The 27,265-nt window shown below is 48.8% G+C and overlaps 1 protein-coding gene across 1 annotated transcript in view; it reads left to right on the top strand.

The window, feature by feature from the left end:
• ARID1A (AT-rich interaction domain 1A) overlaps positions 1-27,265 on the top strand; it is a 56,690-nt gene that overhangs the window by 14,534 nt on the left and 14,891 nt on the right. Inside the window, 6 exon segments of the mRNA XM_027903915.1 lie at positions 8,950-9,162; positions 9,842-10,300; positions 11,326-11,439; positions 25,008-25,248; positions 25,571-25,660; positions 26,339-26,618. Of these exon segments, the coding sequence (XP_027759716.1) occupies positions 8,950-9,162; positions 9,842-10,300; positions 11,326-11,439; positions 25,008-25,248; positions 25,571-25,660; positions 26,339-26,618 (1,397 nt within the window).

Here is a 27,265-nt window from a genome sequence, read left to right as displayed (position 1 = left end):
GTCCAGACAGCTCTGGAATATCTCCAGTGAGGGAGACTCCACACCCTCTCTGGGCAGCCTGTTCAGTGCTTGGTCAGTGCTTGGCATCGTTTTTGTTGCCTCTTGTGCCATGGCTGGGCACCCCCGAGCAGAGCCTGGTCCATCCTCTGCCCCCTCCCCTCGGGTACTTACAGACACACCATATCATTGTGGATGGAGGGAAAGGGAGTGAATCCTCTGGTTGTTGCCTGATTTTCAGGAGGAGGGGGATCCCTCGTGCTGTTTCTTCAGGGATGAGCACCAGGCCTGCAGATTGGAGAGGTGTCTGTGAGGAGCTGTCCTGTTGCTTGTGCATCCCAGGAGGGAGGAGGAGGAGGGTGCTGTGAGAGGGCAAGGTTTGCATAAACACAGAGCAGAGTTTCCCCAGATCAGCCCATCTCAGTGTTTACAGCATAAATCTTGCTTCAGGTCCTTTTGCACGACAGCTTTTCACAAAAAGTCCAGAAGAATGTCCTGTTCTGCCTCTGAGTAGATCCTGAAGATTGCAGAAAACCAGTTGTGTGTCATCTTTAGATATGATAGTGGTTGAAATATTATATCAGGGGTCCTGAGAGACACCTGAATAATGGGGTGTGATAACCAACGTGTCCACGTGTCAGAGAGAACAGCTGACTGAGGAAAGGAACTGAAATCCAGAGCCCTCGGTAAGCTGGATTTGTACAATTTGTTAAGGCTGGTTTAAAGTCAGGCTGGGAAGGAAAGATGAGATCAGTGAATGCACTTGGTTTAAAACACAGGCAGGCTTGGCAACTTCCCACCATTCAGCTTTTAATAAAATAAAAAATAACTCTGCTTGTACTTGGGCACAAACACTGTGCACCTGGAGGGTTATTTCCAGTGAGGGTTTGAGGGGTGACTCTCATTTCACTTCCCCCCCACCACATCACCTTCTTCTGATCGCCTTCTTTCAGGGATAAAACGTTCCATAATGATACATCATCCTGTAAGCAAAACTCCAGCCAGTTTTAATCAATTACAAGAATATTAGTAAGAGCCGTGCCTGGGAAAGTCCTCCGAGATGTGTGGACTGGGCTCTTGCTGAGAAATGTTAATGGGTAATTACTGGATTGTGTTTAGCAGGGAAGATACAGGTCACAGGATGGCTGCTGGGAGAGACTCATCCTTCTTCCAGTGATACAGCTTAGCATCTGGATTTACAGCAGATCTCCCCAAAGTGGTGTAATAAATGATGGAGGGAAGGATGAACATTGTGAACTGGGCAGATTTTAAGTTTGGCAGGAGCTCCAGATAGAAGCAGGTGCCTGAAGTAGTTTAGAAAACGTCCTGTTTTCCTTCTGTGTTGGCGTCATGAGCTTATTCTGAGGTCTGGGTGTTAGGAGGAGTTTAGAGGAATAGAAAGTGTCTTTGGTCAAACTCTGACCTACTGGAAAAAAGTCAGAAGAAAAACCAGGCTCCTTCCAGTTGCAGAACTGAAACTGTCGAGGAGAGGTCAGTTATTTTGGCAACCAGTACTTTAATCTGCATTGGCCATTGATGATGAGATGATGATGATACATCACCTGCTGGTTACGCATCCAAATCTTAAGTTAGATTCTGGGATTCGTGGGGGTGAGGAGGGGGGGTTTATTTTTCTGTAGCTCACGTAAAAGTATATTTGTCCTGCAAGTTTCTGAGGGGTGAGTGTTTGTAACGCTGTGCTGTGTTCCAGGAGTCAGGTCTTGGCGCTCCCAAGGTCATGGGTGTGAGTCAGAGCATCCCATCCTGCTTCCTGAACGGAATGCCGTTCCCAAAGTGATGGTGCTGCCCTGCAGGGAAGGCGAGGAGGGTCACTGGTGGGTGCTGAGCAGGGTCAGCGTGGGCTCAGTGTGCTGTCCTGCTGGTGCTGAGGGACCGAGGGAAGTTTCTCAAGTTTAAAAAGGGGATGGAGGGAAAAGCAGAAAAGGAACTGTTCATTTGTGTGATGATGTTCTCGGGAAAACATACTTGTCGTTTAAACTGCCCTGGTGAGATGGTGGATATACCTCAGTGCAGTGTTTGCCACGAGGTTTTCTGGGTGTTTTCTTTCGGGAGCATCTTCATCTACTACAGGAGGATCTTTGCTTTTCACTTTAACCTCCCCTCAACCTCTTGTGTCTCTCTTGAAAAGCAGACCACCATGGGAAGAGGGGCAATGGAGCGTGACCCGGCACACTGGCCCTTCAGAAGGCTATAAAAGGCAGCGAGTTCAGGCTGGGGTGTTGACCTTAGCACAGCCAGTTGCACCTTAAATAGATCAGATGAAAGTGCCCCTCACTGGAAGATGAACCGTGTTTGCTCCCGAGTGGGGACGGTTGTTAGTTTGTGCTCGTTTCTCCGGTTATGGAGGAGTTGGAGTCACTTGTGTGTGGAGTTTCAGGACAGGTGGGTGTGAAAGTGTCTGAAGTGCAAACATGAGAGTGACCAGCTCAAAGCAGGGGTTGCTGAAGCCTCTTGTGTTGCTCACTGGGTGTTGTTGTGTCCCACCTCTCTGCCAGTGGTACTCTCGGTGATGTTGTGGCGTTGCCCTGGTTGTGTGTTGGCAGAAGGGAGTGACTGCTGGTGCCAGCTGGTGGAATTACCACAGCCTGGTTGATTTTGGTGGATCTCCAAGGCTTTGTGCCAGCTTTGGGCAATACCTCCCCTGCGTTCCATGCTTGTTATGAGGCCTGTGCTTGGTGAGCAGGTGCCATCGCACTCAACGTAGCTGTGGAGTACGTGGAAAATGGGGTTTGTCTTGCTCAATGCACTGGTGCCTTGATGCTGCAGGCACTGTAACTCTCACAGTGCCCCTTGGGCATAAAAATATGGCAGAGGTTTAGTTGAGAGGGAGGGTTGAGAGGTGGGAGATGGAATCTCCTGTCCCTGGAAGCAGTGTGGATGCAGTGTTGGAGGCTGAGACCTCCCAGACCTGACCCAAGCGCTGGTGGGTCATGGCAACCTGAGCTCTTGGTAACTCCAGAGGATGCAGAACACACTAGAAATGGCAAAGGTCAGTGCAGCCTCTTGGCTTTGATTAGGGATAGTTTTTAGAGCTGGGTTGACAAAGCCTTAAGATCAAGACAAAATATCCCAAGTGATTCTCTGTTTCCCTTGACTCTCCTGTGGAGGTTCCCCTGCCTGTTTTGCCATGGTTGGTGTTTTTCAGTGGGATGGAAGGCACTGGAAAACTGATTTTGAACCCAGGTCTGTTCCTGTGCCATTGTAGGTGTTCCCAGCCTGTTGAGGTGCTGCTGCTGTCGCTGCTTCTCTGCTTCATCTAGGTCATTGGTTTTGGTAGGAATGGCACGGGACAGTTGGGAGGAGCAGGGGTAGTTTTAGTCCCTTGCCTGGTTTCAGTGATTAAATCCAATATGACCACAATCCCAGCCAGTGAATTCTTGGGGAAAACAACTCCCCTTTCCCAACGTTGTCCACCACTGATGGAGTTTTCGTAGCCAACACAGCGACGTGCTTTGTAACTCCCCTGGCTGCCGAGACCACTCGTCCTGGCCTTTAGGTGATGAGGGCTTGGAGACACGAGTTGAGGGCCTGCTCTTCTACAAGACCCCAATTTCTTCCCAGTAAGATCCCGTGCGGATCCAGCCCTGGGGGAGGTGAGCAGTTTGTCCCCTGAACCTGCTGGACGGGGTTAACCGCGACCGGCGCCGCTCAGCATCTTCTCAGCTCGGCAACTTCCAGCCCCCCGGGCTGCAATGATCCCTGTTCTCCAGCCGGACTGACGGTGGTCAGGGAGCAGCTGCTGCCTCTCACTGGATTCCCCGGGCCTGGCCTGGCTCCTCTTTGTACCGGTGGCCAAACAATAGTTGGTGCTGGCGGGGCCATGTGGCGCGTCACGTGCGGGGCTGTTGCTGCCGGGGTCCTTCCCATCTGTTCCCGGCTCTTTCTGGGTTATCCGGCGCCGCTCCAAGTCCTCGCAGGCAGCCAGCTCCGTGGCCAGAGATTACGAGCACTAACCTTCCTGGCAGGGAGTTGGTGGTGTGGCTTTGCTTTTTATGCAGATTAGCCATGTGCTTCTCACTTCAAGGCGTTTCCACAGGAAAAGACGTTTCCTGTGTTTGGTTCTGGGTGGGCGGCTCCGGCTCCAGTGCCGGCCGGGGCTGAGCCGGGCTTGGGAGAGAGGGATTACGGCGCGTGGCCCCCCCTTCCCCTTCCACCTCCACTGCTACGTCACCACAACACAACCACACGCGCGCTCATACTGTTGGTGTCATTCATTCAGTGCCAAGATTGCTTTAAAAAATTCCCTTGGCCCCAGTTCAAACAGGAGTACAGCTGGGATGTGTTAGATTTTAGGCAGTCTGCCCTCAATTTGAGATGAGTTATAAATAGCAGTGCCGACTTCCTTAACTACCACTCTCCGAGGTAAAATGCAGGTTAATGACTGTGGGAATCAATTAGGGCTTCTCTCGGTTAAACAGCCAGGAATGCTTTTTATTATTTTTTTATCGCAAAAAACGGACAACGGAGCTGGTCAGGAAAAGGTTTAAGAGCCAAGGTGAGGGCTTAGGGCTTTTCCCTTCTTTTTTTGGCATTCTTATTTTTTTGGGAGGAGGGGGCAGATGAGGAAACCAGTTGTGGCCAACGCCTCACATTTGCCAATAACTGAACGATGCTGATTTGGAACTGGAGAGTTCAGTAAATGACTCTCCTTTCTTTTTCTTCCTCTGGCCTAATAAAATAGAAATACGTAATAAGGTAATCGGGAAGGTCAGAATTCCATTTTTCGGTACAGCTGTGGAGGGTTTGGCTCTTGCTTCCGAAGTGGGATTTGCCTCTTCCCTTTACTCGTTTTCCTGCCGGGACCGTTAGCAAGTCCCCTCCAATTTAACCAAACTACTCATTCAAGAGGCCAAATTTCTCTTTTACCGGATGAAAATCTGAAAAGAATTGTTGTGGAATCCTCTTTTCTGCTTAAAGCTTTTTATTTTTTATTATTTATTTTAAGGGAAACGCTGGTTTTGTTTGGAAGAAGAGCTGATTTCCCCGTGCTGCTTCATTTTAGGGGGCTGACACCCTTCACATCACACATAGTGATTTTGAAGAGCTTTTGAGCTCGGCAATTTAAGCTCACTCTGGGCTTGCTGTTATGAACTCTTTAGCCTAGAAGTATCTCAGATTTTCCCCAAAGCTCAGCAGTTTCCCTGGAAGCACCAGCGTTCAGTCGCTCTCATTACACACAGAACCACCCAGCTCTCCTCTCAGAAGTTTGACTGGTGGCAGGACAATATTTTGCCAGGTTTTGGTACTTGACAGTGTTACACAACAGCAGAGATAGCAGGATTGAGGGAGAATAGAAGCAATTTCTATGAATGCAGGGAGGTGTAAGCAGGGGGTCTGGACTTCAGTGATCAAGGAGCAACACTTTCTCTCAATTATGTCTCTCTGTGGCAGGGCCTTTGCTTTTGAAGTGTAATCACAGTAATCTACTCCTGTGGTTTCCTATTGAAAGGATTTCCCATGTATCAGTCCGGAGAAGAATTTCCAGCCTTTTGCAGTCGGGAGTTTGGTATTTCCTTATTTATCCTGAAGTGTTCTTGCAGGCATCGCTTCCTCTCGGCCCTGCTCGTGTGACACGGGCGTACAAAGGGGCTGTGCAGCACCTCTGCTCCTCCCAGCACCTTCACAGGAGCTCTTGGATCAATCCCCACATCCCTGCGTTTCAACCTCTTTTCTTTTCATGAGGCACACGTGGTTAAACTGCCTAAAAGGACTGAGGTGGCAGATTCAAGGAGGCTTCCTGATGGTTGGCTCTTTGAGCCAGAGCAACAATACCAAGTGGAGAGCAGTTAAAGCCCCGTCAGCAAGAGAGGGATGTGGGATATTTTGAATTAGTGGGATATTTTGAAGGAGGGAACAACACGCTGCAGCGTTTGAGATGCAGCCCCGGGGAGCACGAATTAACCTGTTGGCTTGCAGGAGCGGTGTGTATGAAATAGTTCCTTCATTAGAGATTAATTGGCGTTTACATTTCATCTGTTGATGGAATTTTATCTGTGAGGCTGCAATTTAGATGTTCTCCGTGTTTGTTTTTAGCATCTTCTCTGTGCTGGGGCCTGGTGGAAGGGTGGCAGTTTGAGGCACTGTTGTGTCCTCCTACGCTGAGCAGTCAAGGTGACGGCTTGGTCACATCCTGGAAATATCTTTGGGGTTTGTGTTTTGGGTTTTTTCTCTTACCTCTCGTCTGTCTTTCTTTTTTTTTTTTTTTTAATGGCTGCATAAACAGTTCCAAACAGGAGTTTTTTAGCACTCGTCATGCTTCCTGTAGGAGTCATGAAAAAGTGAATCCTCACCTTGTTTCTCTCTTTCCTGAAGAGATGGTTGGTGTTGTGGGTGACCACAGACAAGAAAATCAGTGCAGGAGGTGGCAGTGTGTGGTGTGAGTGTATTTAAAAAAACAAAAATTTAAAAAATATCCCTCAGAAGGAATGTATTTGAGAATCTACCTCTAGAGGTGAGTTACAACCAGGAGGAAGCGAGTAACAAACGGAAAAGATGCTGAAATATTTAGTCAGTAAACCCCAAAGTTGCAGTTTATCAGGTGGAAGGAAGGATGTGTGTGTTTGGGGGTGGTGAGAGAGAGGTTGAAGTCAAAAGCCAGGGGCTGGGAAACCTCCTGGTGGCCCTGTTTTTACATACCAAAGAAGATAATGTGGGGAGGGAGAAGATGTCAGTAATGTGATACCCACAAGACAGGACTGGGGGGAAGCATTAGCAACAATTGCTGGGAAGATGTAAACACAATTTGCATCCTTTAGGGTGTGTGGGGGCTCCACATGGGTGCTCCATTCAGGACAGAGTCCTGCAGCTCTGAGGATTCCAACCAGAGCCATCAAAGAGCTCTTTTTTTTCCTGCCCTCATGAATGGAAGATCCTTCTCAGAGCCTGGCACAGAACCCTGTGTGGGCTCTGGGTGTGGAGCACAGGGATCTGGGGCTCCCTTGGAGAAGGAGCCTGGAGTCCTGCAGTGTCTATGTTACTCCTCAGCAGCAGCATCTGTGGGGACTGTGAACACCAAACGTGAAATGCAACTTCCTCAGAACTGTTTTAGCATCGGTACGGAGGAGAACGGGAACATCAGCACCGCTGAGCGTGGAAGGGCATCCAAAATCCACCTCTGTAGGGAGAATCACACCAGTGCCATGCACAGGGGCGTTTGGGAACAGGTTCCACAGGATGACAGATGCTGTGTTTGCAGGGATGTTTGCTTTACCACCCCTGACACAGCTCAAGGAGCATCTGGACAAGGCTCACAGGCACACGGTGTGACTCCTGGGGGCATCCTGTGCAGGGAGTTGAACTCCGTGGTCCTTGTGGGTCCCTTCCAACTCAGCATATTCTGTGATTCTGTGGGTGTCTGAAGCTGGGTTGGAGTAGAGTAGAGGACTTGGACGTGGTTGTTCACTGATCTGTGCCATGTTGGTGCAGGGAGGCCCACTTTCCCAAAAACGAGGTGCTTTTCCTGCCATCCCCATTAAATCCCTCGCACGGGCCAGCTCCTGTTGCCCCACCAGAGCAGCATTAACTCCCTGTGGTGCCCCTCTGGCTCGGTGTTGCTGTGGGCTCGGGGCTGAGGCTGTGCTGGCAGCCAAACTCAGCAGACAGCTGGTCAAACAAATGTTCGCAGGGTCTGTGTGCTGGGGCTTCAAGCTGTGCTGGCTCTTGGGGTAGGATTTTCTGAAGTGTAGCATACTGCAAGAACTTCTTTTTTTTTTTTTTTTTTTTTTTTTTTCCCTGGGAGGGTGGATTTTGCAAACATAAGTGAAATCCTGTTCTGGTCTCCGGGATTCTTCGGGGTTTCCAGCCGGAGCTGGCTGTGTGTGATATTTGCTTGTGCAGACCTGTAGTGCCACTCCTCAAGCACCTGAGCTCAGCAAGAGAGGGTGGATCTGTACAAATACCACCCCAGGGCTCTGTGGCAGGAAGGGATGGTGTAATAGAGAGTCCATTGTCATGGTGATCCGGTGGAAAACATCTAATTGGTATTAGTTAGGTCACCAGGAGATCAGGGAAGGATTCCCATTCAGTCCAAGTGGTGGAGGTTAAGGACAGTGCTGGGATTCATTTAGAGGTCACCACGCCAAAACAGCCCTTCCTTTAGTGTGGGAATAGCCCTGCCAAGGTAAAAAAAACCAAAAAAAACTCTGTTTTGAGGTTTATAGTCTTGAGGTTTATGGTGCTTTCAGGAAATCTGATTGACTATTCCCACGTCTTGGCTCCAGGCAGGGGTAGCACAGATTAGGAAGTCCAGGGAAAGTTGCATTTATTCTTGTCTCAGCTCTGAAGCTCAGGGAACTGACTTTCAAGGCTGACAAATTTTTTTGTGTGCATCCAAATAAATTGGATTCAGAACTCTTTCTTCTACAAAAGGCAACAGACACACACACAAAAAAGCAAAAATGAAACTGCTGTGGATGTTGGTAGCACTGCCCGGTGTTACTACTTCAGTGTGGATTAATTGAAATGCATAAGTGTAAATTAACAGCCTGTAGTGTTTTGGGAGACCTTGTTATATGTGAAAGAAGCAGTGTTTCTTGTGAATATTTAAATTTCCAGCCTAAATTTACCTTGTTGTGGAATACCTGGACATTAAACTACTACCTGCTATGGGGAAAAGCTGCTTACACTGATAATTCATCTTTCTTAATGATCCTTCTTCCCTGTCCTGCCACGGGAGATATGTCAGCATTAAATGACTTCTCATTGGGTTTGTTCTTGGCGAAACATCTGTGGGTGTGAAAGGACAGCAGGGATCCTGCTGTAATTCCAACTGTAATGTTGGGAGTTCAGCAGCTGGGAAGGGGGGTGGGGGGATGAGCAGCTTCTTCCCTGCGCCGACCTGTTGAAATTTTCTTCTGGGGTTTTTTTGGGAGGTTGGGAGCGATTCCTGCGGGTGTCTGGATGCACATCACGTGTCCCAACTTTGCCTTGCAGCCCTCGAGCCCCATGGATCAGATGGGGAAGATGAGGCCACAGCCCTACGGAGGGAACAACCCCTACACGCAACAGCAGGGACCTCAGGCGGGGCCACAGCAAGGACACGGCTACCCAGGACAGCCCTACGGGCCCCAGACTCCCCAGAGATACCCCATGGGAATGCAAAGCAGGACGCAAAGTACGATGGGCAGCATCTCATATGCACAGCAGGTAGAGCACCTGGTCTTCTGTAGTCTCTGTTACAGCAGGGAAGAGAGCAACAAAACGCCGCGTCTTCCGAAGGGATCGCGTTTATTTCGGCAAAGTGGCACTTCCCTTAGGCTGTGTTTTGCCCCCTCACCTGGGTCCGGGAGGACCTGTGGAATCCTCATCTCCAGGAGAAGCAGCAGCAGAGCAGTGAATCCAACAGGGGCAAAATAACTAGCGAGGGGAGGGAGATCCTCTTTCCGCTGTGCTGTGTTAAAGACACAGCTGTTCTTTGCAGAAGAAATGACTTCAGGTCAGTTTTGGCTCGTTACGTGATCCGAGTGGCGCCTGCTGGACTGTTTGCAGGATTCAAGAGACAATTCTTATTTATTTATTTTTTTTTTAATTGAAGCAAGCAGTTTTTTCCTTTCATTTTTGAAGGGTGGTCAGATGGAGATCCCTAAAAACTTAGCTATTGAGATTTCGCTACTGCCGAGAATAACGTCACACGCGAGTGGCTTTTGCTGTTGTCTGGGAAATACGTAGGTGTTGGCATTTCCAGTACGTTCCCAGTTAACTGCTCTGCACAGGTTTCTGAATTTTTACTTCTTGAGCATAGTCTCTGTGTGTGTATGTGTGTGTGTGTTTGTGTTTACGTGAAATACCTTTGTAACTGGCATAACTCCATCCTCTTCCTCTGCAGATGCCTCCCTACGGGCAGCAGGGCCCCAGCGCGTATGGGCAGCAAAGCCAGACTCCCTATTACAACCAGCAAAGCCCTCACCCCCAGCAGCAGCAGCCTCCATACTCCCAGCAGCCTCCATCCCAGACCCCTCACTCTCAGCCTTCTTATCAGCAGCAGCAACAGCCTCAATCCCAAGCTCCGCAGCTCCAGACATCGCAACCGGCGTATTCCCAGCAGCAATCCCAGCCGCCCCATCAGCAGTCCCCGACTCCATACCCCCAGCAGCAATCCACGGCCCAGCAGCACCCCCAGAGCCAGCCCCCCTACTCCCAGCAGCAGTCACAGTCGCCGTACCAGCAGCAGCAAACCCAGCAATCGGCATCCTCAGCCCTCTCCCAGCAGTCCTCGTCGTACCCCCAGTCCCAGCCGCCGCAGCCGCAGTCTGCGTACTCCCAGCAACGCTTCCCCCCTCCTCAGGTAGGTCATCTCCTGCCTTTTTTTTTTTGTTTAACCTTCTGCAAGTGATTTAAAAAAAAAAAAAAAAAAAAAAAGTTGGGTAAATCCTTTCGGTTTGTGCGTTAAAATGGGTTGAGCACGTCAACAGGTTGGGTGGGAGGGTATGGTCAGAGCTGGGCCGACTTCTCTTGTGTCTCAGGTGTGGTGGTAACAGGCAGAGCCATGCTGATAATGCAGTTTTAAAGACTGATGCTAAGAAAAACGCTGCTGGTTGGCAATTCAGGAAAAATTTGTTCGTGGAAAGGGTTGTCAGGCATTGGAATTGCTCAGGGAGGTGATGGAGTCCCCAATCCCTGGAGGTGTTCAGGGAACAACTGGGCACTCTGGTCTGGTTGATGAGGTGGTGATTGGTCAGAGGTGGGACTTGGAGGTCTCTTCCAACCCCAGTGGTTCTGTGAATACCAGTGTAAAGGATTCCACAATGGAATGGGTTTCACCTGCAGTTCTCCAGGTGGTCCCAGAGCTAACTTGTTTCAGCGCAGTGGCAGAGCACGGTTTGCGGAGCGACACGTGGGTGGTGGTGGAAGAGTTTGCTCTTAAATGTAAAACTTGGCTTTAGGGAGGAGAAACAAAGCTGGCTGGGACCTTTCAGCAAACACTGCGGCGCATCCAAGGCAGCTGTTGAAAAGTGGAAGGTTTTAATTGACTTGCCTTGTGTTGTATGTAATGAGGTACTTGGCGAGATGTTAGAAGGTGAAGAAGTGAAATGAGAAGATCCCAGGACAGCCTCTGATCTCTGGGTTGTGTTGTAAGGGAAAGCTGGAGAATCACTGTTCTGACACGTTTTAAACTTATATTCCCAACTCTGTAGTAGCTGGGCAGTGTTTGTGTGCAAATCTTTGCTGTCTCACCTCCTGTTTTGATCAAATGTCACCGAGGGAACACAAATCTTCCTTGATGTGAGAACGCACCAGAGTGATTCCAACAGAGGCTTTCATTGCATTCCCATTTGTGGTGGTTTTTTTTGGTGTTTCTTGATGTTTCAGGAGTTATCTCAAGACTCATTTGGGTCCCAGGCATCATCTGCCCCCTCAATGGCTTCCAGTAAAGGGCAAGAAGACATGAACTTGAATCTTCAGTCCAGACCTTCCAGCCTGCCGGTGAGTGGAGGCAACGGGGTGAGGGCAATCAGAAGCACAGCAGGATAAATTAGCACTGGTAGTATTCCACATGGAAATGGGAATGATGGAGGCTGCCTGTGCTTTTTACTAAGTCATTAGCTTCTGGCTTCCCACTGGAGATTGAATGTAATTTACAAAAGTAATGGATTTGAGAGGGAAGTTTAACCCTGAGTACTCTGCTCGGCAGGTTCTACCTAAAACATTTCATTTTTGGAGCTCTCCTTTTGCAGTGGTTGAAGTACCTGACCTCTGTCAGAGTAGGCCCTGACTTTCAGGGGGAGCTGTCTCATTTCTATTTTATTTTTCTGCTCCTTAGCCCACTGTGGCACTGGTGGTTGGCAGCCTGGAGCACCATTCCCTTTCTGTCTCGTTGGATCCTTATACTGCTGATTAAAGCTTCTTTGGTCCAATCTGACTGAACAGTTGGTGAAAAAGACAAGTTTATTAGTACCTGGAGTGAGGAAGATCAGTCCCATGTAGCTCCTTCCTTGACAGATGGAGAATTATATTTCCTTTTGCATCCTAAATCTGCTTGCTGGATGTACAGTGACCAGTTGGGGATGAGATTAGTGCCCAGTGTTCAGCAGCTTTTGGACCACAGTAGTTTGACTTTGGGTTAAAGCATCAAGAAAATGGATAAGGATTAAAAGTTTAGATTAGTTTGCACGACTTGGTCTGTGCCTCTGAGCTGAAGGAGAAGTTTGGAGCTGCTGAGTTCTGATTTTACTGGTTGCATGAATTCTACCCAGTAGGAAGTGGGTGAGCTTCTATTTTTTTATTTAGCCACTGACTAAGCCAGTGTTTGGAGTTGCAGCTGGATTGGCCAGAGGAGTGAGCTGTGTATAAAACCAAGTTATTTTTGCTGCCAGCAGTGAGAACAGCTTTGTTGTGAGCCCCTTGAAATAATTCCTTTGGATTGTGGGTACAAATTGTCACCCAAAATACAGAGTGATTCCAGTTCTGACCACCTAATGGGAGTAGTTGTGGGTTGTTGCCTTTTTCTTTCCTCTTTTTTTTTTTTTTTCCTTTTGGACCCTGATTACAAAGATTTAATTTGTTCTGAGGCCTGGGGGGGGGAAAGAAAATCTTTTTAAATAGCATGTTTCTTTCCACTCTGCCTCTCCACAAGTTCTTCCATGTGACCCATCTTCTGGCGAGGAACGTAGGAAAAGTGAAGTGAAGTAATTGAAGAAATTGCTGTAGCCTGGAACGGTGGGAAGTCCTGTTCAGTGGCGTTGATGGAGCCTTCCTGAACCCCACTGATCCCCCTGATTTGGATTATAGGAATTTGGAGCTCTGCTTCGCAGAAGTGGCTCCTTCTCAGCACCAAGTGGGAGTTTGTTTTAATACCTTGTGGTTAAATATATTTGGCCCTTTTCAAGTTGTCCCTTCTCCCAGGCAGTCTAAGAAAAGGAATTCATCTCTGCTGCAAGAGTGAAAGGAACCCAGAAATGGGGGAATATATGGTTTTCCTGGCCTCATCACCAAATAATTTGCGTTTAAGAAATCTTAACAGTCTTTAACTTACTGTTGTATTTTTGGGTCTTTTCTTTCTTGGTAGGCAAAACTCAAAAAAAAAAAAAAAGGAGGCTCCCTGCAGAAAAATCACTCTTATTCTTGTAACTGTTCCACAATTCCTTCTCACCTCTTTTGGATCTTGCAGGACAAGAGCAACCACCAACTGAGAAGGACCTCAGACAGGGTTGCTGTGGGGTGGTTTAAAGGCAGGACCTCTGGGATGCTGGAAAGCAACTCCTTGCTTTCAGTGATCAATCTCCTGCACAAAGTTTTTGGCCTGGGGATGCTCAGGAACACAAGAGCTCCAAGGAAGTGCACCATCAATTTCTTTTTATCTTCCTGATATTGCTCAGTCTGTCTGGTTTAGAAGGTTTTATCCTGCTCAGGAGGATTCCTAGATCCCTGTTTTGCCATTATGGATGACTTACAGAAGCAGAGTTAGTTTGTGGGCTTTTTATTTTTTTTTATTTTTTTTTTCCTAGTTCTGAGCCCTTTTCCAAGCCTCTGTGGGCACTGTGGAATTGCTCACTGGGTATCTTGGAATCAGGGCATGCATCATCTTTAATTAAACACGTATCAACCCCAGCAGGAAAAGGGAGGTTCCTGCTTTTTGGGTTCTTGGAAAGTATTAAATTTGTGTACCCAGTGCCTTTGTGAGGCCTTTACACGTTGACATTGCAGATCAACGTTCACTTTGGAATTCTAAGCCATAAAGGGGGGAATATTTCTTTGGCTGATCCATCACCCTTCCAGGAGGTGGTGATGTCCTGGCAGGGACATTGTCAGGTTGTTCAACTCCTGTGGCTTTGTCAGGAGGGGCCTGAGGAATGTCACGTTGACTGTCCTGGGTGGGGGCTTCAAAATCCCTTCCCAACAACGATTTTTGTGCCACTAAACTGAGCTCATATGAGCTCACTGATGCCTTTTAAAGAGGAATGCATCCCTGTGAGTGTCCTGGCTGTTCTTCCTTCCTGTCTTAGGCAAGGTGAGGAATTTCTGTGTAAAATTCACTTCTGTCCCAAGGGAGCCCCTGCCAGGATTGCAGCCAAACCAAACTTGGATTGCAATTGCACAGGAGAAGTGAAGTGCAGTCTTTTGTGTCTGGGTGTAACAGAGGAATAGTCATCCTTAGGATGAAACCATCTCTCCCAGGAGATTCCCAAGTCTCTTCTCCTTAGCAAAAAAAATTCCTCCTGGCGAGTCTTACCCGGTTTATTCAGTGTCTTTACCGTTTAAAGTTTGGGTTCTGAGGCTGAAGGAGTCAAACATTTCCAGCTATTTACTGCCTTCAGCCACGGAAGGTGCTGGCAGCTCCCACTGGAGCTTCTGGGATTTTTTGAGTGAAGTTTTCCTACCTGTGGAGCCCAAAACTTCCTGAGAGAGGTGTTGTTTCAGCATTTCGGTAGGAAAGGATTTTCTTGGAGTGGGACTTACAGCCAAACCAGGAGGGTTTTGGAGGTCCTGACACTGCAAGGTTAAGTTTGAATTTTTGTGGCAGCAAACTGGGACAGCTTGGGCAAAAGTTTCAGAATTCCCTCCCCACAATGTCCTTAGTTTGGTCAGTGTACTCCATATCCCAGGGGGGAAACCCCATCCGTGTTCTGGGCAGTTTATATTCATCTTGCTGCAGAGTGGGAATACTTTCAACCTCAGAATTCTGCACTATTGGAAAACTGTTTGGTTTATTAGTGGTGTTTCACTTCGGTTCATGTCTGACTTTAAAATCTGGAAAGTGTCTTGTCATGACAGAAAGGATTATAACCAACTGAAAACGTTCCTGGTCCATGCTTAACTTCCCAAACCTGCGTTTTGGTGTTGGGTCTCTGCAGTGTAGATTTAACAAAACCGAGATTTGCGGGGAGGGGAGGGGAATGAGGCTGCAGAGTTTTGGCAGAGCCTGTGTGTGAATATCCCCAGCAGTTGTGGGGTGGTTTTGGTTGATTATCTCTTCCTTTCTAAGTCAAGTAGTTACTGAATTTGGACCCTGGAGGTTGTCACGGAAGCACAATTTGAATTTTCCATTCTTAACAACTGGTCATTTCAGCTTGTGCTCTGGGAGTGCTTGAAGTGGAATAAAGTTGAGCTCTGTCAGCTGCGTCCCCTGACCTGGAAATAATCAATGCAACAGGCTGAAATGCAGCAAAAAACTGTCTCAGAGCTGCTGTGAAGGGAGGGAGGAAGCAGCCTGCTCTTTGAGCTTAAAATGAATAATTTTGACAATTTTTTCAGGGAAGAGGGAGAAAGAACCTTTTATAGTTGAATCTGGTGGTCACTTCAAGCCCTTTTTTTTTTTCCTCTCCTTTTTTCTCTTTCCATATGGGACTTCCTGCTTCTGTTTGGTTTGTATTTGGCCTTTTGAGCTTGTCTTATTGCTTGCCTTAGGAGAGGGATTAGCAGTGTGTGCATTTCAAAGCAGGGCGGTGCTGTGGGGGCCTGGGCAGCACAGTGGATATGCAGATAAACCCACCAGCACCCCCAGGCTTTCCTCCAGGAGCACAAGACCCGAAACCCTGGTGGCAGATATGCCTGCATCCCGGTCTGTGCTGATCTGAACGTTTGTGATGGGGTAGTTAAAAATGCGGTTTTCCCTGCTCAGTGCTCCTCTGCCCATGATTTTTTGGGGTATGTGGCTGTGGCCACCATTGTGTGGTTTCTTGAGGAGGCTGTGCCTTTTTCCCTCCCCTCCCCTCAGTTTTTTTATATCTAACAGTGCAGAGCACGGGGTGCTGCTCCAGAGCCACCCTGACCTTCCAGCCGCTCCGGTTTCCCGCCTGCAACCCTCACCGGGGTTGCTTTGCTGTGTGTCCAATTTGTGTGGCAATTTTCTCCTCTCCCACCCCCTTCCTCTGGCTCTGAATGGTGTTCTTGGGAAAACTCCCCACCCCACACTGCACTGCCTGGATCCTGTCACCTTCTCCAGCAGCGAGAGCATCCCCTCGGAGCTGCGAGGCAGGAGCTGCGCTATGCTCGATGCCGGGCTCGTTTCCTGTTTCTATTCTGGTCGTGAGCAGCTCAGCTCTGCTTCCTGCCTGCACGCCTCGCACAGATTCCCCGAGCCCCCAGCCCTTCCCTCGCTTCCCAGCGATTCCGCCCCAGCTGGAAGCAGAGCTGGTGATCCCCGGAGCGGGCGGCGGGAGCGGCCGGTGGCTCCCTCGGCACAGAACGCGCTCCTGTTCTTTTACCCTTGTCCTCCCAGGCCCGGCTGCAGTGATTAGGCAGGTCAGTGCTGCAGCAGGAAATTGCTGTGGGATGACCAGTTCTGCTCTTGGATCCCGAACAATGGTCCGTGCTCCGTCACACGCGTCCCCGGCGCCGCCGCCGCAGCCGGAGGATCCCGAGCCATGGCCGGAGCTCAGACCTCACAGGGTGACCCTCTCTGCTCTCCTCCTTGTGGGGCTGGGAAATCATTTTTTTTTTTTTTTTCACTTCCTTTTTGCTGCTGACTTGGTGTCATTGGAGACCCTCTAAAAGGGGCGGAAGCCTCTTGTCGGTCTGGTGTTGGACGTATCCAACATATCCATGTATCCTCTTCCCTTTCCATCAAAACTTAACCCTACCAGGGGTCTCACCCCGTGCTGGGGATGAAGAGTGTTGGTGTGACCTTCATCTGCTGCGTGGAGCGGTTGCAGGGGTAAAAAAAAGGTGTTTAGCACAGTGTTTAAGCACTGCCACGCCTGAGCTTTTGCTCTACAGGAATTATTTCCCTCTTAATATCCCTTCAGTGTGCGGGATTGATTTGTCTTGGAGATGAGTGGGATCATAAATGTCACGGAGAAAGCTCTTTCCACGTGTTGCCCAAATGTGGGGCATGGCAGGGGGCCCAAGGCTTCAGCTGCCCTGTGCCCTTCCTGCAGCCAGGATGGGCTTGGATGGGTCATGCCAGGATTCCAAACCAGCCCTGGTATTGGAGGAGGAGTTTTATGGTTGGTTTTTATTACAGTTTTGAATCGGGTCTCTTACACAGGAAAACAGAAACCTCTATTTAAAGGGAAAAAAAAAAAAAAAAAAAAGGTTTAATTTCCTGAAACGACAAGCAGTGACATCTCTAGGAATTGACTGTTCTGGCACCCTGACCCTGAGGGGAGCACCGGGCAGACGTCAGTGCCTGGCCTGGGCCAGGTTTCCATGGATATCTTACCTCTTCCCATGCACATTCCCTGCTCAGAGCCAGAGTGAGAGGAGAATTTCCTTGATTCTTTCCAGTCATGTCTCCAGTGTCTCCATCCCACCTGGATCAGCGGTACCTGGGCATGGGGCTGGCATTGCAGAAAGGTGCTTGATGGGAGGGGGTTTCTCTGGAGATGCTCCAGTGTCAGGGGCTCAGCCCTGTTGCTCCATCTCTGCCTCCCCAGGTGTGACAGATTTTGGGAAGGAGCTTCCAGCTGTCCCTTAGAATCATGGAATGGTTTGGGTTGGAAGGGACCTTAAAGCTCATCTTGTTCCAGCCATGGGCAGAGGTAGTGAAACAGCCCCCAGGATTCATCAGGCTTGCAAATACCTGAGGCCTTAGAAATCTTGTTCTCTCCTAAAGCCTGCCTTCCTTCTGCTTTTTCAGAAATTAGTTGCATCACTGTTAATTGTCTCAGAGGCTGATGAGAATACTAAAAGCTGATTTATCTTAAAATCCAAAGTATTGGATGAACAGGGGCCTTTGTAATTTGGTTATAATTTCAACCTCCTGCCTTTGCTGCACCTCTTTGCCCACCCTGACTCGGGTGGTTGGCGCTGGTGGCACAATCACATGCTGGGATGACTAAATGCTTTGGAGTCCAAATGTGTGGAACGCATCAGAGAGCCTGGAAAGAGCCTTCCAGAGAAGCACTTCTGGGGAATGGGAATATCCTCGTGGCTGGCAACGAGAGGGTTGCTTCCTGCCTCTTCCGTGATTCCGTGTTTTATGTGATCTGGGGTTTGTCTTCAGACTGAAGGAGGAGACTTAAAAACCTCTGGATGGAAAACAAAAGCTCTTTGAATAAATGGGTTGTGGTTTGGTCAGCTGAGGCCTGTACTAGTTTCCCTCCTGCACTTGCCTTCCCAAGACCAGCCTTTCCAAATGATGGGATAGACTTGTGGGTTCCTTAATCCCCAGAAAAAAAAAATCCCATTGTCCAAGAGCATCCTCTGGTCCTGCTTCCATGTTTGCTGCTTGTTGTGCCTGGGATCCTCCTGCTTCGTTCCTGCAGCTTGTTTTTGGGGTCAGTGTTGCTGTAGGAGCTGGAGGTTTTATCCTTTCCCTTTCTGGATGGATGGGACAACTTCTGGGATAGCTTGAAGTGACGCTGCTTTGCCAAGCAAAATTGGATGTTTGGTGTCGTATCAACGTCTGGATGAAGCTGGGAGTGCTTCTTGCAGCTGAGCAGCTTCCAAAGGGTTAAATGGAAACTCTTGTGTCCGTTTTTGCTGTTGCATCTCCAGGGCTCCTGCAGAAGAGCTCAGCACCCAGAGCTCTCCGGGTGGGAATGCTGGCCTTTCCACATGGCAGGCTTTCCCTTCAGCGACATCTTGTTCCGTGGATGAATCATGTTACTCCTTCCCTACTTTGTGCTGCAACTACAGCTCTGAATCTCTGCTCTGCGAAGACCAAGATGAGATTGTTTTTATTTTTTTTTAGTCTGCTCAGTGCTGGGAGAGGGTGGAAACCCCTCTTCACCCTCCCCTTTTTTTTTTTTTTTAATATATTTTATTTTATTTTATTTCATTTGGAGGGAGAAGAGAAGGAGGGGTGGTGGCACAGGGGTAGGAGCAGGAGATGTGATTAAAGCTCCTGCCGAGTAGATCTGTGGGAGTGGAGTATCGACCTCTGAAAAATCAATGGCTGCTGCGGTAGCAGTGCCGGCTGTTCCGCAAGGCTCCCGTTGCAGGAATGTAGTAAAGCCAGCAGCACTTCCCTCTGTCCTCCTCCCTGCTTTATTTTGTACCTGCTTCTCTGCCAGCACACCGGGCTCACCTAGATTCACTGAGCTGGATTAGAACAGCAGCTTATTTTTGCAGTCAGAGTAAAATTCTTCGTGTGCCGCCGAGCCCCTCCTCCTGCCAGCCTCCTCTCCGAATGCTCCTTTCCCTGCAGTGCAGCTCGAGCCTGCAGCTTCTCCCAGTTTGTCTAAAGCCAGCCTGGAAGAATGAGCTTTTCAGCTGCCTTTATTTTGAGCAGAGAAACTGCACGAATCTCTCTGGCATGTTCTAGTCCCCATCTTAGGTTTGGAATTGTCAGCGCTGATGCCTGAGAGGAGCTAAAACTCCTCGGAAGGGGAGGGAATATGGACCCTGTAGCACAGGCTGAAGCTGAAGCCTTGCCAGTGTTGCCTCCCTAATATTTGTTTTAGTGGGCAGGTGTTTTCCCCTTGAAGTTGTAAAGTCTAGCACTTATTTCCTCTCCCCAAGGACTGAGTGGATGAGTAAGTGGCACATAAGGACTCGAAGGTCCTTGTGGCACCCTCAGTTTTTTTTTTTTTTTCCTCTTGCAGAACCTGAGAACTGTCTGGTTTCTTGTTGCTCATACCAGAGGTTGAGCTTCCAGGGATGTATCCGAGGGGCCAAACCCAGTGATTTCGTTGCATAAATAAATCCCTTTGTTCCTCCTGATTGCTGATCTTGTCCTGTTTTGAAGGGGGATATAAGAGAAGAGGCAAGGCCATGAATTTACAGAGTTCCATAAAACATGGAAGTGTAGTGGGGGCAGCTTGTGGTGGCGTGGCAGTGAGCTTCCTTCTGGGAATTAATTCCCAGGAGATTTTATGCCAGGAGAAAGTCATCCTTCCCTGTTAAATTTAAAACCAAGCTTTTCAGCTCCTCACAGAGTAAGGGGTAAGAGCCACGTGGCAGTGGAGGAAGCTGTGCACGGTCAGGGGTCACCAGCTCATGTTGCTGGGCTTTGGTTATGTTTGATTAGTCTTTAGTCATCTTGGGCAGTTTGGGAATGTGGATGGACATGTTTCCCACACGTGTATGAGCACAAAATCAATAACAGGTAAAGCGGCAGCTTAAAAATACGTGTTTTTGGGTTCTACCCCAACTCTTCCCAGGGGGACAGAGCATGGGGGAAGGGAGCATTGCCAGGCAGGTTCTAGATGTGGCGAGGGGATTTATTGGAAAGACATGCTCGTGTCACATCTGTGGAACCCTCAGGTTGGCTTTGCCAGGTGTCCTCTTGGATGTGCTGTGTGGGGTGAGTGGAGCACGGGGATGTGATGTCTCCAGGCTGCTCTGTGTTGGGAGACAGCGCTTTGTGGAGCATGAGGTGCCAGGATCCAGTTGGCCTGTGCTGCTGAGGAGGAACGAGTCTTTCCATGTCCCCAAAATAGCAGGGAGATCCTGCCAGTCAGCTGTGTAATTGTTGTGATAGAGAGAATTGAGGTATTTTGGGTGTGGAAGTAAAATGGGAAGGAAAGGACAAGCCTGTGATTTTTAAGTGTTGGTAGTTCTTGAGTCAGTGGAAAAGCAACTGCAGAGAGAAAGAACTTGTAATAGAAAGTGGGTATTTCAATTAGAGGAATAAAGAGGCCTTTTCCCTTTCAGAAGGAATTGGGGAATACATTTATCCATTGTTCTCTGGTCTTGCTTGTGAGCATCTTTATGGAAATAACTGGCCTTACAGAATTTATAAGCTGCACCACATGCTCGTCTCCAGACCATAATTTCCTTGAGTGCTGTCTGGTGATCTGATAGCGCTGGATCATTCCACCCTGCCTGAGCTCCTTCCCTCTTCCCCCACACTTCCCACGTGCACTGAGGCTGAGGATGGGCAGGGGAGGCTATTCCATTTGCTTTCTGGTCAGTCTTCCTGCTCTTCCAGATCAGTGGGATGGGCCGGAGCGGAGCCTTGAATCTCTCTCTCTCTTCTCCCCCTGGGATTTTATTACCTTGATCCTAAAGTATTTTGCGTTGTTTCATCTTTTTGTTTGTTTAACAAATGAGCTCGTATCAGATAGCGGGGTGGTGGTTCCTCTTGTCAGATAAAAGAACCCCCGGCTGTTTCCAGCACGAACCAACCCGGCCTCCCTCGTGTCGGCCGTGCCGGGACTCGCAGCCCTTTTCCCTGGGATAGATGAACTCCCCCTGCCCCCTTTCCTCTGGGTAGCAGATTGTGCGATCCCAGGCACGGGTTTGTTGTGGTGTGAAAAGGAGGTGTTGCTGCCGAGCCCTTGTTTGTCAGCGGCGCTGACAGACCCGTGCTGGCACCGGCCAGGCTTGGGCATCCAGTCGCAGCTGGAACGGTTATCGTTCCAGGGTCCCCGTGGGCTTCCGCTATCAGGTCACATCCCAAAATAACACTGGGCAGTATTTCAAGCGAAGAAACTCAGGCTTTTGGGGCTGCAGCCAGCCTGGAGTGTGAGATTCTGTGTGAAATAGTTGGAATCCCTCCAGCGTTTTTGATCTGCATGGCAGATGAGCAATAAAATGCATAAAAAACACATTGGAAACACGTGAGGAAATTCTCCAGACCCTGACGTTTCCTCCGAGTTGGCAGAGTTACTGCTGTCGAGCCTCACCTCCTGTCTCAGCTCTGTTGGCTGTGCTGGGGGAGGAGGGAAGGGGAGAGCCCTTCTCCTGCTGCTGCTGTGTCTTTCCAGGTCTCCTCCTGATGCTCCGTGGGAGGCAAATAAAACCTCCCAGGCCCTCTCCTCTTGGGTTTCATCCAGAACCCACCGACGGCAGCAGCAGGTCTCCATTATTGCTGTGAGGTTTGGGGTTTTTTTAAGGCTCCTCTGCCTTTAAAACAGGCTGGAGAGAGTTGGAGAGATTTTATTTTCCCCCGGTTTTGGGGATATCAGAGCTGGAGGGTGTCCTGAGATAACTTGAGAGGAGGAAACCAGCTCCTCACTGATGAGCTGCCTGCACTCAGACATTCCAGTCCCTGTTTGCTCCTTCCCCTCTCAGGAGTTTCCCTTCTGAGAAACTCAGGCCTGAATAACCCACTCAGAAAATGCTGCTTTGCTGGCAGAGCCCTTCCTTGGCTGGGAAATGACTTTATTGTCATAAAACTTAACAGATCTTTAGAGGTGAAAGTCACTTTATGAGTTACTTGATTTTCGTGGTTGTGTTTCAGCTCCCATCCCAACAGCCACGAAAAGGAGATGTGTAATTTACTTCTAACTCATTTAAACTGATAATCTGAGAGTCTGATCCACACTAAAGGTCTGCTGTTCCTCCGTGGGGTCTCTGATGGTATGTCAGCAATGCAGAGGGGCCCTCACTCTCCCAAAACCCACCCAGTATTCACCTGCTTAATTAAAATTGAATGTTTTTCAATGGCTTAGGCTTTGATGGCATAGCATGGTCAAAGACATCAGCTTCAAAGATCATCATCTAGTTATTTAGGAGTTAATTTTCAAACAGTTTTTAATGTTACTTAATTTTATGTCTTGCAGATATTTTCGTGTCTGGCATTACCAAGTCTTGCCCTCTTAGTCTGCCCAGTTCATACATGAATATTGCTCAGACCATGGAGCAGACAGTGACCTCCACACATCCTGAGATCCTTCCATCCAAAGCCTTCTCTCTTGCCTTTTGGAGAAGCACTTACACTCCTGATGAAGGAAGGAAACTCCCCTTTCACTTTGCACCCTCGCTCTGTATCTGCCCTTCATGCTGGTGTTGGTCTCAGGTGTACAGTGATGTGTTTGGTTTTTTTTTTCCCTTTGAGCCTAAAAATCCCTCATCTCCACAGCTCTGCTCCCAAGGTTTAGCTGCTCTGAAATTCCACACCACATCAGCTCATGGTGGTGAGGATTTTAAAGCTGCAAATGGGTCTGGCCTCCAACTTTCATTTCAGTGATGAGGAAAACGGTGTTTGGATGCATTTGGTGGTTCAGACTAAAACTACCTTAACATATTTAAGGGACACAGCAATATTTCCATCCAGTTTGAGGCTGGACTGACTTGTTTCTGGAGATTCTGATCCCTTTGTTGACTCTGAGGAGAATCTCATTGTGTGTCTTCTACTGGTGGTGCAGTTCGATGCAGCGGATCTCAGGGAGAGGAGTGTTTTGCTCCTGATTGTTTGTGTTGGTTTTGATGCTTTTCAATGCAAAATGTTGGAAATGATGTCTCTTTACTCCCACTTCAGGTGGTTTCCACAGTAGGAATGTGGGATTTATCAAAGTTGTCCGGGGAAAAACACCCAAATAGCTGCATGAAGGAGCAGTGCTTTTGATGCTACAATAGGAAAGCAGTGAAAATTGCAGGAGATCTCAGAAGCTATTTTTAGGCTTTTTCTGCAGTTTTTTAGCTTTCATTGAGATAAAACAAAGCTTTTTTTTTTTTTTTTTCCCCTCAGGAAGATAATACTTGAGCAGTAAGCAAATATACCTCTGAGACTGTGGTGCAGGAAATGAGCTCTCCAACAGAAGCAGTGATGGAAGGGGAGGGAGGACATGCGTGATCTAAGTCATCCCACTGAGTGACTGGGGTTTTCAGCTCCATTGTAGCGTTTTTTAGAAGCATTTTGATTAAATTCCACTAAAGTAGAGGAGATTTCCCCACTGCAACAGCTCTCCCCTCTGTCCTGAATGTCACTGTCCCACAGGTGTGGTGAGGTGGTCGGGGGTATCTCCCAGGTTGGTTTTTATTCTTCTGTGACTCCACTCTGCTTCCAGTCTCCAGCCTCCTCTTCCTGGGATGTTGGTGGCGTGTTGTTCACCAGCTTTGGATGGCAGGGATGTGCTGTGAGAGCCTCTGCACACATCACCTGGCAGACAGGTGTTAGGAGTGATAGCCCTGCTTCCAGAGGCTGATAAGCTGCAGCAGTATCTCGTGTCCCAGGTCCTCCTGCACTGCTGGAGCTGGGAAGACGTCACCTGAACTGCTGCTGAACCAGGAATTGTCCAGCTCAGTGTAAATGAGACCGGGGTGTCCAAGTGATTTATCAGTTGGCTCAGCCTTTCTGTGTGAGGTTTTAAATGACTTGGGCTCTGCTGGTGCTGCTCAGCTGAATTCTCTCCGGGGGGGAGATGATCTGTGATACCTTCAGGGCTCAGCCCAGAATCTTTCTGATCCAAGGCTGATTATCCTGGAAGACTTATGAAGGACGGGTGAAGTCCTGGTAAGCTTTGGTCTCCCACATCTTCACCTGCCAGTGATCCTTTGAACCTCGGGCAGAGATTTTATCTTAATCACTGGAATAGTTACAACTTCCCAGCTTTCTGTTCAAATATGCCGCCACTTCCTCTGGCTTGGGCTGTTCCCAACTCATTCACTGCAGGCCAAGCCTGAACAGCTGATGCACCTTGTTATCAACCAGCCAGTACAACTGGGCACGTTGGATCTGCACATCATCATCTTGGAATTATCCCCACTCTCACACTTGCCAGCTGATTTTTGATGCTGTCACTTTGCTGCTGTGGCAATTGGAGGTTTCAGCTCTCTCAGGCTTTTTGTGCTTTTCTTCTCCCGAGGTGGATTGCATGCAGGAGGAAGGGTGTTTTCTAGCCTTGCCTTCAAGAAAAGCTGAACTTTACAGGTTGATGCAGTAACTGCTAATTTTTGCTGTCTTTGAAGAAAGGGAAGTGGGAACCCTGAAGAGTATTTTATGGTTTTCTTTTAAATCTCTGTTTAGTTTGTTTTTATCCATCTCAAGTGAGTAGTTTCCCAGCTCATAGGAGGTTTATGAATTAATTATGGTGAGGCAGGAGTTTTCTGTCTTTCGGAGGCTGAGCCACGTTTCTCTTCCAAGCCACGATCACATGGACTGTCTCCTGTGTTCGCAGTTTTACGTGCACTGTTGATGCATTCCTCAATTTCCCACCTCTAAACTGAATTTAAAATAAAGCAAGCAGGAGAATTAGCCAATTGTTTGGACCATCAGCAAAGCAACCCAGGAACTCCTGGGTTCAGACAGGCAGCAGGATAAGACACGTCTGGCAGCTACCTCAGACTGCAGCAGCCTTTGGTGCTGACAGTAACATGAACTGAGTTCATTGATTTCTGTTTGTAACATGCCTAAGGGAGAAACTCTCTTCCTTAGTGGGATGTGAGAGAACAGTCCCGTTGTCTCTGTGTTTTAGCCTGATGTGTTTCTCTGTGCCTTGCAGGACCTGTCTGGTTCCATAGATGATCTGCCCATGGGTACCGAAGGAGCCCTGAGCCCTGGCGTAAGCACATCAGGGATTTCCAGCAGTCAAGGAGAGCAGAGTAACCCAGCTCAGTCTCCTTTCTCGCCACATACCTCTCCTCACCTGCCAGGCATCAGAGGACCCTCCCCATCCCCAGTTGGATCTCCAGCCAGTGTTGCTCAGTCCCGCTCCGGGCCTCTCTCACCTGCTGCAGTACCAGGTAACGCTGCCTGGCACGGGAATTACAGTGCCCAGTGGGGAGGAACTGCCCAGTGTCAGCACTGTGTGGTTACTGAGGCCCTCTGAGCTCATGTATTTGCTTTGGGATGTCTGTAGCTCCTCGAGGATGGGTGGGAATGGCTGGTAAACCACCGGTGTCATTTCGCCGGGTTAACGCGACCCATCTCGCTTTTGTTTCCCCTCGCTGCGGCCCACCATCCCCTTCTCCTGGAGCTGTTTGGGGTTCTGGGACTTAGCTGTGGTGCCTACTGGGTTTGTGGTGTGCAGTTTGTGATGAGCACTCTCTCCTGTTTGTGGCACAGGCAATCAGATGCCGCCCCGACCGCCCAGCGGCCAGTCGGACACCATCCTGCATCCTTCCATGAACCAGTCCAGCATCGCCCAGGATCGAGGTGCATGACACAGCCTAACGTGAAATTGTAGAGCCAGATATGTAACTAAAAACTACCTGGCCTGGTGACACTCATTCTGTGCTGAGAAAGCATTTAAAAGCTGCCCCAGGTTTATAACCTCTGGGTTTTGAGGCAACTCGCAGTAGATTATTGTTGCTGGTTGTTTGGCCTCTGAATGTTCCATCCGAGCTGCTATTTTGGCTTGGAAGATGTTTTCTCTGGCTTTTCAACGTGTTTTTCTGTGCATGTTCTTGCCCAGCGTCCAGTGCTCTTTTAAGTTTCAAAACCAAGGAGTGCTTGCAACAATATTGTGGGGCTTTTCCCTGTAAGAGAATAAGATTTCTTTGGTGGGGGGAGAAAATGCCTGTAAAAAATTTCAGCTCTCCTGGCTGAAGGTACAGAGTTGTCAACGAGCAAACAAAAGCCACCACCAAGAAGCCCCCCAGGACTTGTAGAGCCTCCCTGGCTTCTGCTGTGGCACTGAGGGTTATTTCTGGCTAAAACAGGGAATTACCTGCTCAGATAACACCGACTCCTCGATGCAACCGCTAAAACCTGTGCAGGCTGTTGCTGGAAGGATTTTGTTCGTCCTGGGCGTTGCTTTGCTTGGAACGTGTATGCGCAGTGGCCCCTGTGGGTGCTTTGCACTGATAATTTGCTGTGTTCCCCTGTGTGCAGGTTACATGCAGAGGAACCCCCAGATGCCCCAGTACAGCTCCCCCCAGCCTGGCTCAGCCTTATCCCCCCGGCAATCCTCCGGGGGCCAGATGCACGCCGGGATGGGGCCGTACCAGCAGAACTCCATGGGAAGCTACGGACCCCAGGGCGGGCAGTACGGACCTCAAGGTGGGGACTGAGCTCAGCAAAGGCCTCTCTCTGTCCTGACATCTTGTCTTTGAAGTCCCAGCTTGCCCAGGTCCATCCCTGGAAGCGTTCAGGTCCAGGCTGGATGGAGCCCTGAGCAACGTGGTCTAGTGGGAGGTGTCCCTGCCCATGGCAGGGGGGTGGAACTAAATGATCTTTAAGGTCCCTTCCAACCCAAACCACTCCATGCTTCTGTGATAAATGTTTTGATTTGTCTTAGTGTGTGGGTGATGGAAACCAGCACACTCCTCATGAGCTGGGAGGAGCTGTGCTTTGTTCCTCCTGAGGTTGATGGAATATGTTGCTTTCATGGATAGTTTTATTTCTAAATGTAGGATCCTTCCTCCTTGTTTAAAAATTTGCAGGTAATCCTGTGTAATAGTGACAAAGGGCCAGTTCTCTTTGGAGAGGAAGAAAATGGAGTGTTGCCTGTTATGGAAAGGGTTAAATGAGGGTTTTTACATCCTCTCCTGGACCATTTGGCTCATTGTGTTGGGTTGAGGTTTGGGAGAGTTTCAGGCAGCTTCTGAATCGATGTTGTTGCTTGGCTGTGTCAAAACACATTTTACGTGGCTTATATCCAAGTACTTTGACTTCGTGTTGAGGTGTGAACACTCCCCCTCATCTCTGTTAGCGATCTTTAAATATTTGCTGATAGAAGATTTTTATGGTGATTCATAAACTTAACTAATTGAGTGATGTTACCTTCCCCTCTTTTTTTTTTTTTTTTTTTTTTTTTTT

Source organism: Empidonax traillii, unplaced genomic scaffold (assembly GCF_003031625.1).
Source record: "Empidonax traillii isolate 1590-97213 ecotype Southwest subspecies unplaced genomic scaffold, ASM303162v1 scaffold1000:size392382, whole genome shotgun sequence".
NCBI classification, from domain to species: domain Eukaryota; kingdom Metazoa; phylum Chordata; class Aves; order Passeriformes; family Tyrannidae; genus Empidonax; species Empidonax traillii.
This window is presented reverse-complemented; position numbering and strand designations above follow the sequence as displayed.